This window comes from Podarcis cretensis, assembly GCF_951804945.1.
Source record: "Podarcis cretensis genome assembly, chromosome: 14".
Classification (NCBI taxonomy): Eukaryota; Metazoa; Chordata; class Lepidosauria; order Squamata; family Lacertidae; genus Podarcis; species Podarcis cretensis.
Window position 1 is genome coordinate 54,881,956 of NC_137183.1, and position 17,516 is coordinate 54,899,471.

A 17,516-nucleotide genomic window follows, 5' to 3' on the forward strand; every position below is an offset into this window, starting at 1 on the left:
ACTAATAATAATAATAATAATAATAATAATAATAATAATGCCTTGGTGCCTCAGCGGGCTTGACTTCTTACACGCTCAGGCTGTACATCTCCCTTCCAACACTGAGTCAAGTAAATTGTTGTAGCAGTTTGGGGTGGGGGGAAAGAGAGAGAAGAAACGAAGGGAAGGAACCTTTCGTGTGATTGCATAGTGTCCCTTGAGCTCATGCAGCGCCCACTTGATGTCCTGGCTACTCAACATTTTGAAGTCGGCCATGAGGAGATCAGCCGCTTGGATAAAGCAGCGCTGATCAAGTGGTTCAAGTTTGGAGAAGTCAAAGTAGTCCACTTTAGGCACCTAAGAAAGAAGGAAAAGGGAAACGGGGAGGGAGGCAAGGGGAAAGAGTCAGCGCACACTCGGCTGGCCTTGGAAGTTTACCGTGATTATTACTCAAGCTTCACTCCACTTTTCCTCCAGCAAGCTCAAGATTCTCCCCTACCCACATTGATTCTCAAAACAACCTTGCAATGGAGGTGAGGTTAAAAGGTAGTGAACTGGGCATTTTCTATTCTTGACCTATAAGCCCTTCAGATCCAAGGCTGACAGTGGATGAGTATGCCGATAATCTGCACTTGCTACCTTCCAATGAAATGATCTCAGAGAAAGGGAATTGTAGTCTAGAAAAGGCAACTTGAGAGGAAGGAGCAGGAAGCTCTTGAGCCATAAGACTCCTGCCCCTGTAACCTATTCTCATAATATATATCCAGATAAGCTCCAACAGGCTAGAAGGGAAGATTCATTATACTGGCCCAAATGTCCAGGTTAGAGGCCCCAAACTCCTGCCCGGCCAGCAAGACTCCTCCTCTGGGCCAGAGGAGCAAGAGCAGCAGTTGCAGACCTTAGAACACTCCCAAGGTGGCTTTGGAAGGGACGGCGTACAGAACGATTCCTGCCACTCCCCAGAGGAGGGTGAGATGTGTGGGGCTGGTAGGGGACTCCCTACTGAGGAGGACAGAGGCAGCAGTGTGAGGAGGTAACAGGAAGTGTGCTGTCTTCCAGGTGCAAAGATTCACGATGTGACAAAGAAGATGCCAAGCCTTATAAAGCCCACTGACCACAGTCCCCTCCTTCTGATTCACGTGGGTACACATGATACGGCCACACACAGCCTTCGACATATAGAAAGGGACTATGAGACTCTGGGCAGGAAGCTGAAGAGGCTTGGGGCACAGGTGGTTTTTTCATCCCTCCTTCCTGTTGTCAGCCGCGGCTCGGAAGAGAGAGGAAAGAATTGGAAGTACAGCACTGGCTGCACAGGTGGTGCCGTCAGGAGGGGTTAGGCCTCTTGGACCATGGTCTCCGCTCCCTTGAGGAAGGACTTCTGGCAAGAGATGGATTGAGCCTCACAGCAGCTGGCAAGAATGTGTGTGCTACGAGTTCAACCTTTTAACCTCTGCCCCTTCCCTGAAGTCCCTTGAACCCTGCCTAACATACATCAAATAGCCTCCTTGCAGGGACTTCATAATTTCTGATTAACCTTACAGCTTGCCACTTACCTTTGTCTCATCTGGGCTGGAGAGGAGGCTGCTATTTGGATTTAAAACCACTCTGCCTTCCTTCTTTGGATAATCTGGATTTTCCAGAAGAAAATTACAAAGTCTGCAAAAGCAAGAGGAGACCATTGCTTGGCCAGGGCTGTCAACTTACTTGACTCAGCTTTTCCCAACACACTCGTGCTTCCTTCCCCAGCCTGACACCCTCCAGATGCTTTGGGCTGCAGCTGCCACCATTCCTGGCTGTGCTGGCTCAGGGGGTTGGAGGGAGTTAGAATCCAACAACATCTAGATGGCACCAGGATGGGGAAAGCTGGCCTAGAGGGCTTGGCAGGCGGATATAGCCCTCTCCACCCGCCCTCAGTACAGAAGCAGCAGCAAATGATGGAAACAGAGAGCTGGATGCAACAGGGTGCAGGCAAGAGTCAGACCACGGGCAAGAAAGATCCAGCAGCAGCAGCAGCAGCAGCAGCAGCAGAGGGAAAGGAACGCCAAAGGAGGCAAGCATTTTTATGTACTCAAGAGTTTTTCCAAACGGGGAAGGAGTACCCAGGTGTACACCAGAACAACAAGTTTAAACCCATTCTCACAAATGTAAAACACAAAAGAGCCAATCCTAGCTTCCTCTGCTGCCATGTCTAACTTTGCCCCGTGGTAACCAAGAAGCAAAATAAGCCTGGAATACAGAGGAGGCTATCAAGAAGCAGGACCTGTTTTGCTGCTATTTTTGCAAAAGATAGCCGAATAAGGACGGGAATGGCAAGCGGCCATGTGCCATGCTGACCCATAGAGCCTGGGTAGGCTGAGCCATAATGGTTGCTCCAGATCGTGACCAGTTAATGAGAGCAGGACACACCCACAAGTTTTTGGGTATCGCTACTAACTGGTTTGTAAGTGTGCCGCAAAAGCTTCCATACTTACATGTTTAAGTCACAGCAGTTTTTATTCTGTATTAGATCCTCAATGTACTCTCTGGTTGCATCTGGGAACCTTGCTTCCTGGATTTGGGGTGGGGGGGGAGAGGCAAAACACACACATTTTGGTTGGTAAGCAGTTCAAGAAAAGCTTCACCTTTATGGTGACGAGAGCTGGAAATAATATTTCCATGCAAACAGAGTGAAATGTTCCCACTGTGTTACCTATACACCAGCAAAGGACACTCAGTTGTGTGAATATGCCAAGAAAGCAGCATTACTGTAAAAATGTAATTTATCAGAAACCTTTAGACTAGATGCAATGAAATGCTGAGCAATTTATTATTATTTATTAAATCTGTATACCACCCTTCACTCAAAGATCACAGGGTGGTTCACAACATAGAAGTACAAAACAAAAACACAAAATACATGATAAAACAAAAGCAAAACAAACCTATAACCCTCCTCCCACAGATGTATTTAAAAATCCATAGAAAATTGGCCAAATGCCTCGTTGAAGAGAAACCTTTTTGCCTGGCGCCTAAAGATACGCCATAAATGTTGTGCATGAAGCTACAAATTTTAGTTGATCCGTTAGTTTAATGCATTAAAGGCCCAATTAGGAAGCTACGTCATCAATTAGCCAAAAAAGAAGAAAGTACCAATCAACCAGAACGAAGAAGCAGCACCAGTTTCACTTCACAAAACTGATGCTTTTAAGTAAAAAAAAGAAGTGTGTCTCAAGGAAGCATCCTTCTCAAGGAGTGGCTTTAGGAGTGGCCGCCCTGCGGCGCTGGGTTCGTTCCCAACACCTCCCAGAGATCAGAGATGCTCTCCAACAACATCTGGAGGGGCTACAGGCCCCCAACTCCTGGCCTACACTCTGGCAAAATGTGTTGCAACACACAAGAGTTATTAATCCAGACTTTTAAACTTTTTTATTAATTAGTGTGCCTGCCCATGGGACACCCCAGTCTACCACTGTGTGACGCTAGGATTCTGTAAGCCAGAGGATGCAAAACCCTCTGCACCACAAACACGGATCTTGTGGCAAAAACTCAAAGGATTCGCTGAAGGAAGGAAGCTTGAACGCTGCCCAATTGAGGCAAGATTTATACAAGATGTGGCCCACAAGGGCTTTCCAGGTGCACCTGGTCACGCGCATTTGCTCACATCTGTTGCCCATCTGCTCAGCGCACCAATCCCTGGCACACAGACAAGGGCAGCACATGGAAAGCTGACATGGGCAAGAGCTTTCCACATGAAAGACGAAGAAGTAGAATCAGTTATGATACATTGGGCTAAAGATATAGGACACAATATACCAATAGATGATTGGGGGAGACTATGGAAAGAAGGAATAAATTTTACTGCCTGCAGTGCTTTAAAAGAAAATATAATGAAAATGATGTACAGATGGTATATAACACCGGTAGAACTAGCCAAAATGTATAAAACAAATAACAAATGTTGGAAATGTAAAGAAAAGGAGGGCACGTTTTACCGTATGTGGTGGGAATGTAAAAAAGTAAAAGACTTATGGGAAATGGTTTATAATGAGAGTAAAAAAATGTTGAAATATACATTTTCAAAAAAACCAGAAGCGTTTTTACTTGGAATGGTAGGTACAGAAATTCATAAGAATGATAAAAAAATTGTTTTTATACACGACCACTGCAGCAAGAATACTATTAGCCCAACGATGGAATCAGGAGGCAATGCCAACAAAAGAAGAGGGGCGAATGAAAGTGATGGACTATGCCGAGCTGGCGAAACTAACAGGGAAAATTCGAAACCAGCAGGACCAGATTTTCCTAAAGGGCTAGAACAAATTTATGTTGTATTTGAAGACAATTGTAATTATTTAATATTGCTTGTAGGGTTACAAGAACTTTTGCAGGAAGACTTTATAAATTGTTGTGAAAAGGATTAAGCTTCATTGATGTACGATTTGATTTATAGTAAGTATAAGTAGTAAGTATATAGTAAGTAGTAAGTATAGTAACAAAATGCAATATCAGAAAAGGATTTAGAAAACCATTAGAAGGGGCTGAGGGAAGTCAAAGGCTGTGACAGCCAAAGATTTGTCATGTTTTTTTCTTTTTTGGGGAGTTGTTATGCTGGAAAATATGTGTAAAAACCAATTAAAAAAAAGAGAGCTTTCCACATGATGTGCATCCCATTCAGTGAAGCCAAAGTGATCACAGTGGGGGGAAACAAGTGCACTGTCATTACCTCTTCTTGATGAGTGCCATACTTACGAAGGATACCCGACAACGACACTCACCGTTTCCCTGATGAGAAGAGCAAAGAGGTCTTTGTCGAGCTGAGGAGCAGTGCCTTGCTTGGGAACGTCGCTGGAACCAGGATCTGGGGGGCCTCGGGCTGGCGAAGAGGGGCCCGCCTGCTCATTGACCGTTGCCTGCTGCCCACCTCCCTCTTCTTCCGGTGGGTGAGCCAGCTGGGGGGAGGCGGGGCCTGGGATCCCGTCCTGCGGCGGCTCTGGCCTGGGAAAGGCAGGCCCAGGGATCTCCTCCTGGTACGCCCTGGGCAGCGGGCCCAGGTCCATGTCCCGCTGCCCTTGCTGAGGAGAAATGAGGTTGACCACGGGGCCTGCGTCCTTCTCAGTGGGCTGGAAATACGGGTGGTCCAGCCGCATGTTCTCCTGGATGCAGCGGACAGTCCCTCCGAGCGGCGATGCTAGCCTCGGTTGCAGCTCTCGCTCCTTCTGCTCCTTCCCTTCCTCGTCAGCGGGCAAGACCTCCTCCAAGTTGATGACCTCCTTCTCGCCACCGGGTCTCGCCTCTCTCGTCCGAGACACGCTGGGACCAGGCTCCGGAACAGCCCCATCGCCGTCCCCCCTCGGCCCAACAGGCTCCGGGGTTTCTGGCAGTTCCAAGACCTCGTTCTCGCTTTCCTGTCGTCCCAGCGCCACGCCAGCGGCCTTCGCGCAGTTCCGCCAAGCGCCAGGCGGCCTCGGGGAAGGAGGGGTCCTCGCCTTCTGTCCATCATGGGGCCCTGGCAACACGTCGCCCTTGGATCCTCCTTCCCCCGACTTGCTCGCACTCTGCCAGGGAGCCGCTGGTCTGATCACGTTGGAGCGCAGAAGCTTCTTCGCTCCTGTCTTTAAAAGGATATTAAGCCGTAGTTAGGCTAGCCGTTTCTTTGGAAGGTTGATTCAGGTTGCAAGTACAGTGGTACCTCGGTTTACAAACTTAATCCATTCCAGAAGTCTGTTCTTAAGCTGAGGCGCGCTTTCCCTAATGAGGCCTCCTGCCGGCGGTGCCCTTCCACCATTTGACTTCTGTTCTTGGACCGAGGTAAAGTTCACAACCAGAACATTACTTCTGGTTTTGTGGAGTTCGTAAACTGAATCGTTCGTAAACAGGGATGTTCTTAAACCGAGGTACCACTGTATATAGCAGCGATGGCCAAACATGGCCCTTCAGCTGTTTTGGGACTACAATTCCCATCATCCCTGACCACTGGTCCTGTTAGCTAGGCATGATGGGAGTTGTAGTCCCAAAACAGCTGAAGGGCCACGTTTGGCCATCGCTGCTATATAGGATTTAGAGTAAGCATTTCCTGCTTTTGCTACTGCTAAGGTGGGTTCACATTAAAAGAAAAATAACAAGCAGGATTCTAAGAAGTGGATTTTCTCCCTTTCAGGGAGGCATTTGGCAGCTGGTGTTAAGGGTATTTAAAAGCATATTTTGCTGTTCAAAAAATGTTGTGTTTCCTCAAGGTAGTAGCAGAATGAAGCTGCTACCTGAAATAGCTGAAATATTCTAGGATGAGCTGTCAGGAGGCAGCCCACCATTCTCACATTTTAAGATGCCCTGCAAAGCTCACTTGGGCAAAGTTTTGGAAGCCAAGTGAGAACAACTCCAGAATATGAGATGGGGGCTCGATTTGTGTCTTACAGCGGGGGAGGATTCATGTATTTGTTACAATGAGAGTCAAGCTAACTAAATCAATGCCAGGTTTTAAAAGGTTTCAAATAATAAAGAACATATAACTATTCTGTTTTAAACATACATCCGGGATGGGGAGACCATACTGGGTGTATACTAAGCCTAAACAAATTTCAATTTTTGCTATACTGGAGGATGGTCAGGGCCAAAGAGTTACCTCCATCAGTATGACTACATCATCGTCTTCCTCATCCTCCCACTGCCGGCGAACAGGAATGTCCAGCATCACAGGCAATTCTTCATCCGAGGAGTCGGATATGGTGATAAGCCCCTCGTCTCTGTGGTTTATTCTATCTGAAAGAAGGAAGGAGAGAAAGGAGAGAGAACTTACCTATCAGCTGAAGGTTCACAACAGAACACTAATACAGCCGTACCTTGGTTCTCAAATTTAATCCGTTCCGGGAGTCCATTTGACTCCCAAAATGGTTCGAAAACCAAGGCACAGCTTCCGATTGGCTGCAGGAACTTCCTGCAGCCAATCAGAAGCCGCGGAAGCTGCGTCGGATGTTTGGCTTCCAAAAATCGTTCACAGACCAGAACACTCGCTGCTGGGTTTGCGACGTTCAGGAGCCGATTTGTTCGACAACTAAGGCATTTGAATACCAAGGTACGACTAGTTATTTCTAGTTGTTATAACTTCAATCTGAAATATGTTACCCGAGTTTGCCTTATAATAAAATGGAAGAAGAATTCATGGGCTCTGACTAAGGCCGCTCGCCACTGGAACAGTCTTGGCCAGGCCAGAGGCATGCCACAGTCTCAAACAAACCTTGAGTGCTGTGAAGATGCCGCTGACCCAAACCAGGGCAGGATGCCAACAGAGGACTGCTGCAGGTGGCAGAAGATAGCCCAGGGATAAGGTAACTACTGAATTAAATACTCTCCTAGGAATGGGAGGGAGAAGGTGAGATGCAACTGGTTCCTGAAGCAGTATCGCTTTAGAGAAGGGATGGGGAATCTCTCAGGCCCAGAGGCTGAAGGGAATGCAATTGAGAAAAAGACTCCTTTCAGATCAAAGTGGTTGCAACTGGCATTCCACGCTGCAGGAGAAAGAAGTGGAGAGGGAACCCTGTGCCCTGTAGCTCTTGCCACAGTTGAAGGCTCCACCTCGGAGCAATGCTGCTCATCCCCCACGCCTGCAACGGGGACTAGAGCTGACTTGTTCAAAACGACAAGATACCAGCTTGGAGAAGGCTGCGACAGCACCCTTCAATAGTTCCACCAGCCCAGAGGTCTCCAAACTAAGGCCCGCAAGCCGGATAAGGCCCGAGGGACTCGTTTATCCGGCCCGCGGCGACCCCTGCTGCCCACTGCCGCCGTCTGCTCTTACCGGCACTGCGCTGCTGCCCACTTCTGGGTCAGAGGAGCACCGGAAATAGCTTGTGCGCATGCGCATTATTTCCGGTGCACATCCGGGTCGGAGGAGGCCCGTGCACATGCGCACAAGCTATTTCTGGTGCGCCGGAAATAGCATGTGCGCATGCGTATGGGCACGAGCTCCCCCGCGTGATCGGCGCTGGAGACACCGGCCCGAGGCGCAGTAAGTTTGCTGACCCCTGCACCAGCCTCATATGCTGCACCTGAGAGAACCAGGAATATTTTCCTTACCTTTCCCTCGGTGGCTCCGGAAACTGTTCAAGTCAATCACTTCTTCGTTTCCACCTCCCTCTGCCATGTTAGAAGCTAAGAGCTCCAGAGCATGGCACTCACTCTGCCAACAGCACCTGCAAAGGACAAGGTGAGCAGTTGGATCACACTTCTGGTTTTATCACGTGGTAGAGGTTGCTCCAAAGGGACGCGGGTGGCGCTGTGGGTAAAAGCCTCAGTGCCTAGGGCTTGCCGATCGAAAGGTCGGCGGTTCGAATCCCTGCGGCGGGTGTGCTCCCGCTGCTCGGTCCCAGCGCCTGCCAACCTAGCAGTTCGAAAGCACCCCCAGGTGCAAGTAGATAAATAGGGACCGCTTACTGGCGGGAAGGTAAATGGCGTTTCCGTGTGCTGCGCTGGCTCGCCAGATGCAGCTTTGTCACGCTGGCCACGTGACCTGGAAGTGTCTCCGGACAGCGCTGGCCCCCGGCCTCTTGAGTGAGATGGGCGCACAACCCCAGAGTCTGTCAAGACTGGCCCGTATGGGCAGGGGTACCTTTACCTTTTAGAGGTTGCTCCAGACAGAGTTTACACAAGGTTCATTTTCTTATTAATCTGAGCAGCTGGGTTTTAATTGAGAGGTAGGCAACTGCTGGGAGAAATCCAGGAAATCCTTGTACAAATATGCAGAAATCCCATCTGCAGTTGTTAATCCATCCACAAACAGGACTTCCGTTTACCTGAAGATCCACCAGGCAAGCACAGAATCTATTACTGGCTACAGAATTTGCCCAGCGCTAAGTGATGGAAGGCTGACTGCCAAGTAAGCATGTGCAGGACTAGGCTGTTAAACGCAGCTCTGGCTGTAAATTAGAAACAAATTTCTAGTCCTCATGCTGCAGAAAACACAAACTGAAAGCCCATCTTATAATCACATTTGCAAACCTAGGAGAGCTGCCTGCTGCCAGCCTCCCCCACACAGGCATACCAGGAACGCCAAGTATGATTATCTCCTGTTTTCCACCTGGCAGCGGCTAAGTTAGAAAAGCTCAGGGTTAGAGCGACAAAAGTGCTAATTAATGGTCCAAAATCAAATTATGATTGATTGTAACAAAAATTCCAGAGAAAACATTTGGCCAGATTGCATGTTTCAACCCCTTAACCAAAGACCACCCAAAAAGCATCATACATACTTCACAGAAGGGCAGTCTCCTATAGAAATGTTGATTCTGGCTTCTCTCCTGTCTGCCAAGGTACCTGATAGTGCTTTACTGATTGCATTACCTGGGCAGTCTGGCCACTGAGATGGTAAATACTTTATCCTGGATCCAGGTCACAGGCCCACCCCCTATTCATACCCAAATAGGCCCTTAAGGCAGGATTTGTAAGTAACTGCTGGGAAAGGTTTCTCCAAGATATCTCCTTTTGTAGAAGAAATATTCAGAGTAATTAAGAGAGCCAAGGGGGCGTTGGGGGGACTGTTCTGTGTGCTAAAATAATGTGTATTTTTCTCCGGGAATATTTCCTAAATTTTGAAGGATGAAGGATAGGTTTTCTGTGGAGTGTGTGTCTGCTATGTGTGTGTACCCTAAAATTTTAAAACAGGAGCATCTGAAGGACCATCCTTTTATAACTTTTAGAAAATTGGATGCTTGGTGTTATACTAATAATATGCAACTGCTTTTTGAGCTCCACCTGAGAAGCGGAATATAAATATAACCCTCCAGTTAGGATAGAGCAGGGGTTGGCAACCTAAGGCCCATGGGCCACAAGCAGCCCAAGGGGTTGTTTAACCGGCCCGTGGACCCCCGCCACCGGCTTGGGGACCTCCACCACCCGCTCAGCTCCCGTGCGCCACACTAAACCAGCACAGAGCAGAGCAGGGACCGCCTTCCATGACGCTGGAAGCTCCTGCAGCCAGTGGGAAGCTGCGCACGCCTCCTCTGCACTGGAAGGAGCACCGGAAATAGCATTTGCGCATGCATGTGCGCATGTGCACTCCAGCCCACCGCAGTGTCTGCGGGACCATGAACGAGCCCAAGCCACAAAAGCTTTGCCAACCCCTGGGCTTGAGGTTGGGTGGCAATCTGCCATGGATGCTTTAGCTGAGATTTGTGCATTGCAGGTGGGGCTGGACTAGATGCCCCTGGGGGTCCCTTCAAACTCTACAACTTCTGTGATTCTATGACCAGCAATTGTCAAAATCTCCCTCCTTGCAAATCCAGCTCCACCTTGGAATGGCTGGCAAGCCAAATCCCAGACCGGGCAAAGCACTGGGTTGCGGAAGTTCTGCTGCCTCCTCAGAGCAAGGAAGAAATTGTTCTGAGCAGCAGCCAGGAACACAAGCCTGAACAGCCAAACAGGTTCATTAGCTTTCCCAATGGACGTGGGGGCCTGGGATCAGCGGCAGCCAGGAACAAGAACAACCTGCTCTTCACCAGAAAGGCCGCAGTGTGATAGGAATTTTGAGGTCTTAGATATATAGTAATGTTCATAAGCGTACCAACCAAGCATGTACATAGATCAGCACAGGAAGACCGACCTGGAACCATTTGATTCCCAAACTGTCCCAAACTGACCAAATGTTTTCTCTGCAAGGTCAAAGGAAAATGGAAAAGCCTCCCCATTGTCTTTTCCTTCACAAATCCTGTCGAACGGGCAGGGGTACCTTTACCTATCTGAGGGGTGGTGTTTGATGTTTCTGGGGGTGGTTGTGATCTACAGGGCGGCAATTTCAAAAGTCTTTATAAGGCTTTGCACGCCATTTTTCTGGGTTCCTCCTCTCTCCTGCAGGGGAGGAGAGCACCCTGTTGCAACAGATCAATAAAGATCAAGTTTACTAGCTACTTTGCTTCTCAATATTCTCTGGTTAAAGGTAAAGATAAAGGGACCCCTGACCATTAGGTCCAGCCGTGACCGACTCTGGGGTTGCGGCGCTCATCTCGCTTTATTGGCCGAGGGAGCCGGCGTACAGCTTCCGGGTCATGTGGCCAGTATGACTAAGCCGCTTCTGGTTGGCCGCTTCTCTGGTTGGCCTCTGTTAATTCTCTCCTACCAATAGGGAACCTATGTAAGGACTCTATATGGGCTCTTGGATACCCCATAAGGGAAAAGGGCAATTTTTGTTTACAACAGCAGAAACATTTAACCAGCTATGGCAAGGGCAGCCAACGGGGGGTGGGGGTGGCAATCCCATCATCCCTGACCCCTGGCATTGTTGCAGGAACCCCCCCACCCCAATCATTCTGTTTGTATAAACTTCACACACACACACACACGCCACATTTCTGTTATAAATTCATAGAAAAATAGAAAATCAATCATACATCGGATTTGCACTGTTTCATTTTATTTTTACTCCATATGACAAGAACTAACAAAGGGGGGTGACTTAGTCCTGGTCAGCCATAATCCCTTCACTGTCTCAGCACATACACAGGAGCCCTGCCCATGCCAACCCTGATGATCCCAGACAGAAGACAATCAAGATCACAAAGAACTTGCATATGGGAGTGGATTCAACATGGACTGAAACAAAGGACACTGATCAGATCTTCCCTCAGGGGGCAGGAAACTGCAAACTCCCCTTTGTCTCCTGGAAGTTCCTGGAAGTGACCCAGGGGGAGGGGGGAAAGGAGGAACCAGCCAGGTGACAAGACACTCAAGTTACCACCAACTCCTCCCTCAACTCCTCCTTTCTGTAATGTATGCATGATGTTTCTGGGGGTGGGCTAGACCTAGAGGAGGGGAATTTCAAAAGTTTTTATAAGACCTTGCACACTATTCTTCTGGGTCTTTCCTCTCTCCTGCACGTGAGGGGAATACCCTGTTGCAACAGTCCAATAAAGGCCAAGCCTACAGGCTGCTGTTTTGCTCCAAGTTATCCTGGTTGGTGTCTTTGTTTTGTCCAAGGGAGCCCTCGGATTTTTCCGGTAACAGCATGCTGGTTGGGACTGGCAGAAGTTGGAAGTCCAGCAACACCTGGCGGGCAGCAGGTCTGCTCCCCCTGAGTTATTGATTAAATGCCTTTGGATTATCCTCCCCCTAGAAGCACCGTATTAAAAGAACAAGAACATAAGATGTGTCTGTGAGGAGTCCGGAGGTTGGCAACACCAGAACGGGGCTTTTCTGCAGTGGAATGCTCCCCCCCCCCCCCCGGGAAGCTCGCTTGGCACTTTTGTTGCATCTCTTTAGGCACCAGGCAAAAACATTCCTCTTCTCCCAGGCCTTTGGTTAATTAAATAATCTATGCCTATGGCCTTTTAAACTGGGTGTGGGGTATTGTTCTTGTCTGTTACTAGGTTATATATTTTTGTGCTTTTATATTGCCAACAGCCCTATGATCCTAGGATGAAGGGCAGCATAGAAACTTAACAACAACAACCACCACCAGATGCCCATGGAGAGCTCAAAAGCAGGAATCTGAAAAGTGGGAGAGTCACCTCAGCTCCCTGGAAATGGGAAGCGAACAATAAGTGTTGATTCCATGGGGAGTTAAATGGGGATTAACATCCAAATGAAAAGGCCTCCCTTCCTATTTAATAACATTTAATAATAACAGTTGTAGTAAACTAAGTTAATTTTTATTTCCTTCATTTTCTCACAGGCTGGAAGGAACGTCTCTGAGATGAGGAATGTCACAGGACACATTCATCTTAACAGAAGCCTCTCTCTTTTCGCATGTTTCAGAAACATGGTTCTTATTCATATGCAAGCATAATCAATCACAATAGGCTACGACTCAAATGATTAAATAGACTAAGGGCTTTTTAATGCAGCCTACAGCTTCATTTGCTAGTATGACCTTGAAGGGCCTAAAGCCAGGCTGGCTCACCTCGCCAGATGTTCTGCATTACGTCTCTTCCACCCACCCACACCTCAAGGAGAGCTGGGGCCAGCAGCATCTCTCCCCGCCCCCCAGGTTACCCACTCCTGGTCTAAATCCACTACAGTCATAGCTTGGAAGTCAAACGGAATCCATTCCTGAAGTCCGTTCGACTTCCAAAACGTTCAGAAACCAAAGCGCAGCTTCTGATTGGCTGCAAGAAGCTCCTGTAGCCAATCAGAAGCCGCGGAAGCTCCGTCGGATGTTTAGGGTTCCAAAGAACATTCGCAAACCAGAACACTCACTTCCAGGTTTGCGGCATTCGGGAGTCCAAATCCCAAGGATCAAAGGTAGGACTGTAAATTATCTCCTTAACGGACAACCCTTAGGAGTCTCAGCACTGTCCTGGGTGCCAAAATGGCCAGATAATGCTAAAGCCAAATGCCTGGAGGTAAAAATGAGGAGTCAAGTTTTTCAAAAAGCGAAAGTGGTCAAGTTTTTAAAAAAGCGAAACTAATAATCTAATGGGAGCCAGAAGCCATATCTTCCACAACACCCTAATTAATTGGCTCACCGTTACCCCTCGCTACTTCCAGAAAATGGAAAACAGGAAAACGCTGTTGTGACAAGTTTTCAATAACTGAGGAATGCTTCTTCTCTTAATTAAAACTGAAGGTGTGACTTCACTCTGCTACCTGAAAGAGTCCGTTTTAACGGCGTGAAGGAGTAACGATACCCCTCCTCCACGTGGCCCTGAGCAAATTACTGTTCCGAGCATCTCTCCTGGGATCTCATCCAAAGAGGCGCTGTGCAGCAGCCACCAAGGACAATTCTATATTGAGATACAGTCAAATGATGCTATCACACCCCTGACACAAAGATGCAACAGAATTAGCGACCCCCAAAAGAGGCTGTTTGCAAAAAGGGGAGAATGTAGCACGAAAGCCTCCTCTGCCTCCCAGCTTTCTGTCTCCTGCCAAAGGTTCAGGAAAGGCTGAATATGCTCCATAAAGTCCCAAGCAGCCTGCTCTGATGCTGCTGCCTTTTCTCCAACCCAGGCCCACCTAGACAAGCCCCAGGGGTTTGGGGAACAAATATCACAACTGGAGAGAGATCTGTTGGAACGTAAAAGCACTGCCAAAAATGTATAAGATATTATTGGATTGGGAGACAAAGGATGAGCAGGTAAAGTCTTCAATGAAGAGTAGAGGAAGAAGAAGAGTTTGGATTTGATATCCCGCCTTTCACTCCCCTTCAGGAGTCTCAAAGCGGCTAACATTCTCCTTTCCCTTCCTCCCCCACAACAAACATTCTGTGGGGTGAGTGGGGCTGAGAGACTTCAAAGAAATGTGACTGGCCCAAGGTCACCCAGCAGCTGCATGCGGAGGAGCGGAGACGCGAACCCGGTTCCCCAGATTATGAGACTACCGCTCTTAACCACTACACCACACTGGCTCTCATATGATACGCTGGGCAATAGATATTGGTTATAATATAGTTATGGAAGTGTGGGAACGATTGTGGAATACGGATATAAAATTTACAGCATGCTATGGTTTAAGAGAAAACTATACGAAAATGTTATATACATGGTATCTAACACTGAGTAAACTGGCAAAAAATGTATAATTCAAAATCGAATAAGTGTTGGAAATGCGAAGAGAAAAAAGGTACTTTCTATCATATGTGGTCTCGCAGTATGTTTAAAGCTTACTGATACATAATGAATTGAGAAAGATGTTTAAAATAACATTTGTTTAAAAAATCAGCATTTTTAATCAAATTTTCTTTTGGGAATTACAGGGGCAGAATTACCTAAACAGTATATGAATTTATTCATGTACAGTGGTGCCTCGCAAGACGAAATTAATTCGTTCCGCGAGTCTCTTCGTCTTGCGGTTTTTTCGTCTTGCGAAGCACCCCTATTAGCGGCTTAGCGGATTAGCGCTATTAGCGGCTTAGCGGCTATTAGCGCCTTAGTGGCTTAGCAGCTATTAGCGGCTTAGCGGCTTAGAAAAAGGGGGGGAGGGGGAAAACTCGCAAGACTCGCAAGACGTTTTCATCTTGCGAAGCAAGCCCATAGGGAAATTCGTCTTGCGAAGCGCCTCGAAAAACGGAAAACCCTTTCGTCTAGCAAGTTTTTCGTCTTGCGAGGCATTTGTCTTGCGGGGCACCACTGTATGCTACTACAGCGGCAAGAATGTTATTTGCCCAAAAATAGAAAGAAAAAGTCCCGATGATGAAAGAAGAATGGATACAAAAACTTATGGACTACGGAGAAATGGCAAAACTTACTGCGGGGCGGGGGAAGAGAGAAATCAAGATAACATTAAAAAATGGAAATGGCTTATTGAATATTTACAAACAAATTGTAAACAAATTGGCAGGGTTATTGTAATAACCTGCAGTTTCATAAGAGTAAACAATTAAAGTAGATGAATGAAAAAATAAGTTTATTTAGAATAAGCAGGAAATGGGAAAAAAATTAATGTAAGGAACCGCAGAAAGAGGAGGAGGTCAAGTTTTGGTATGTTTAAGTTACTGTAAAACTCTTGAAATGTATGTAACTGAAAACCACAAATCTTTTTTTCAAAAAAGCCTTTTGCAACCAGAAGATGCTGAAGATGATGAAGGGAAAGTGCTGCTGCTGCAAGAGTTAAGGACCAATGAAAGCAAGGGAAGAACTGAGCACCCGAACCATTTCTTCTTTATCAGCAACACACAGGACTGGGCAAGCGCTACTGGCTAGCACTCGGTTGTCCATGTGTCTAACAATCTGACGACTGCATGTAGGAATTTGGATTCCGCCCCCCCCCCCGCCCTCCCAGTCCAAGAATGTTGAAGCATTGGATTTTATTAAGCCTCTTGTCTTTCTAAATGCTTCCTACAACTAAACCATTTCCTGGCAATTTCAGAACGAAAGAGAAATCTCTCTAATACGGTACAAAGGGGGAAAATCTCCAGGTTATACAGTTGAGGACACCACCAACTGCCTCCAATCGATGCTGAATTACAGTTTCGAAAGTCCTCTCTCTGATGCAGCAAGGAAATGTCTACAGCGGGGCAGGGAGGAGACCTCTTCTGGCCTTCCAATCCCTGATGGACTGCATTTATCAGCAAGGCTCTGTCAATCACCTGACACCACTATGATACCAGGTGATGCTGTGCTTAGAAGCCCCGAATGACGGGACTCCAAAGCACAGCACGGGGCTGTTTGAAAGCCCTTTTACAAGCAGCCTCACACTGTTCTTTGTGCACCCAGTTTTCAGAAGTTCAAGGAGCAGCACTGGGTGGCAGAAGCAGTTTCTCATTGTCCGTCAGCAGAAGGGCAGTGGGAGCATGCCTGGCTCCAGCAAAAGGAATATTGGGAGCTCACTCTAATCTCCTGATTCTTCCTTTGAAGCCCTACCAATGTATGACATCAGGTGTAACAATGGAAGAGTGTCTGGCTTGCCCAAAATGGCCTTGCAGGCTAGATGGGGAGGGTTGGCGGGAGAAGTTTGGTTCGTGGACCAGCAGTTCCCCACCACTGTCTTACAACAAATATCTGGAGGGCACTGAGTTGGCAAACACAAATTCCATAAGGGAAATACTTTTTACAAGCTGGTAAACAGACACACCCCCTTCAGAAACAGATCTCCACAGCTGCACGTACTAAACTTCCACAACCATCTCCTTTATGAAAGCGATTTCTGCAGCTTTATAGACCACCTCTTCCTTCTTGCATGCCCTCATTCCAAAGATTTGGCTTGGGGAAACTGCAACAGCAAGAGGACCATACGTTTCCTATCCCTGCTGCAAAAGTGTTAAAATAGTTTTAAAACAAAAACAAAAACTGGAAGAGGTGGCTGTGAATAACACAGCACCCAAGTGTTCAAAGCACATCATACTAGTCATTCTGGTGCAACTCTTACCCTGTGCAAAGAGCTCTCAACTACCCAGCACTCCTCATGAAACAAACCCTCACGTTACATTCCAGGGAGGATTCCACATGTGCTTTTTCCTCCTGCAGCAAGGGGGGATCTCAATATAGTATAAGAAAAGGCTCCAACAGTCTAAGAAGAGCCTGGCTGCTGAATCAGAACCCAGAACATCTCATAAGGGGTCCCAATTCCCACTGTGGCCATTCACACAGCTCCAGTCAACCCACAGGATGAAAACATGCCGTGGTAAAAACCGAGCATGAAAAAGGCCAGCAGCCCTTCCTCCTTGTCCCACTGCATTCACCAGATTGCTGCCCCTAAACATGAAGGCCCCGTTCCGATATTGTGGCTCTGGGGAGCAATGTCATGCACGGAACAGCCCTAAGACTCAGAAGCTGTCCGCCATGACACTTACAATGCTCTCTGCATGCTGGGCATGGCAGTTCGAATCTTATCTGTACATCTCAAATGGGGGAGAAGCAATTGCTGAAATGTAGGGTAAAGAAGGGTGTTGGGCTGCTCAGCAACCACGCCTCTTTTAAAACTCAGTACACATTGCAACACGATTAAGCAACATCAAACACACAGTACCAAATCAATACAACAGCATGATCCTATGCATGTCTACTCAGGACAAGCACAATTGAGTTTACACTGAGTTTAACCGGAAGTCAGGTGGGTTTAGGCCGGGGTAGGCAAACTAAGGCCCGGGGGCCGGATGCAGCCCAATCGCCTTCTCAATCTGGCCTGTGGACAGTCCG

At 47.6% G+C, this 17,516-nt stretch overlaps 1 protein-coding gene across 1 annotated transcript in view; it reads right to left on the bottom strand.

Annotated features, from left to right (window-relative positions):
* RNF216 (ring finger protein 216) overlaps window positions 1-17,516 on the bottom strand; it is an 88,246-nt gene that overhangs the window by 69,130 nt on the left and 1,600 nt on the right. The window contains exons 2-7 of the mRNA XM_079953717.1: window positions 8,032-8,147; window positions 6,581-6,717; window positions 4,737-5,573; window positions 2,454-2,530; window positions 1,536-1,638; window positions 172-336 (exon numbers count right to left, since the gene is read on the bottom strand). Of these exons, the coding sequence (XP_079809843.1) occupies window positions 172-336; window positions 1,536-1,638; window positions 2,454-2,530; window positions 4,737-5,573; window positions 6,581-6,717; window positions 8,032-8,098 (1,386 nt within the window). The 5' untranslated portion in view covers window positions 8,099-8,147. The remainder of the gene's footprint in view (window positions 1-171; window positions 337-1,535; window positions 1,639-2,453; window positions 2,531-4,736; window positions 5,574-6,580; window positions 6,718-8,031; window positions 8,148-17,516) is intronic.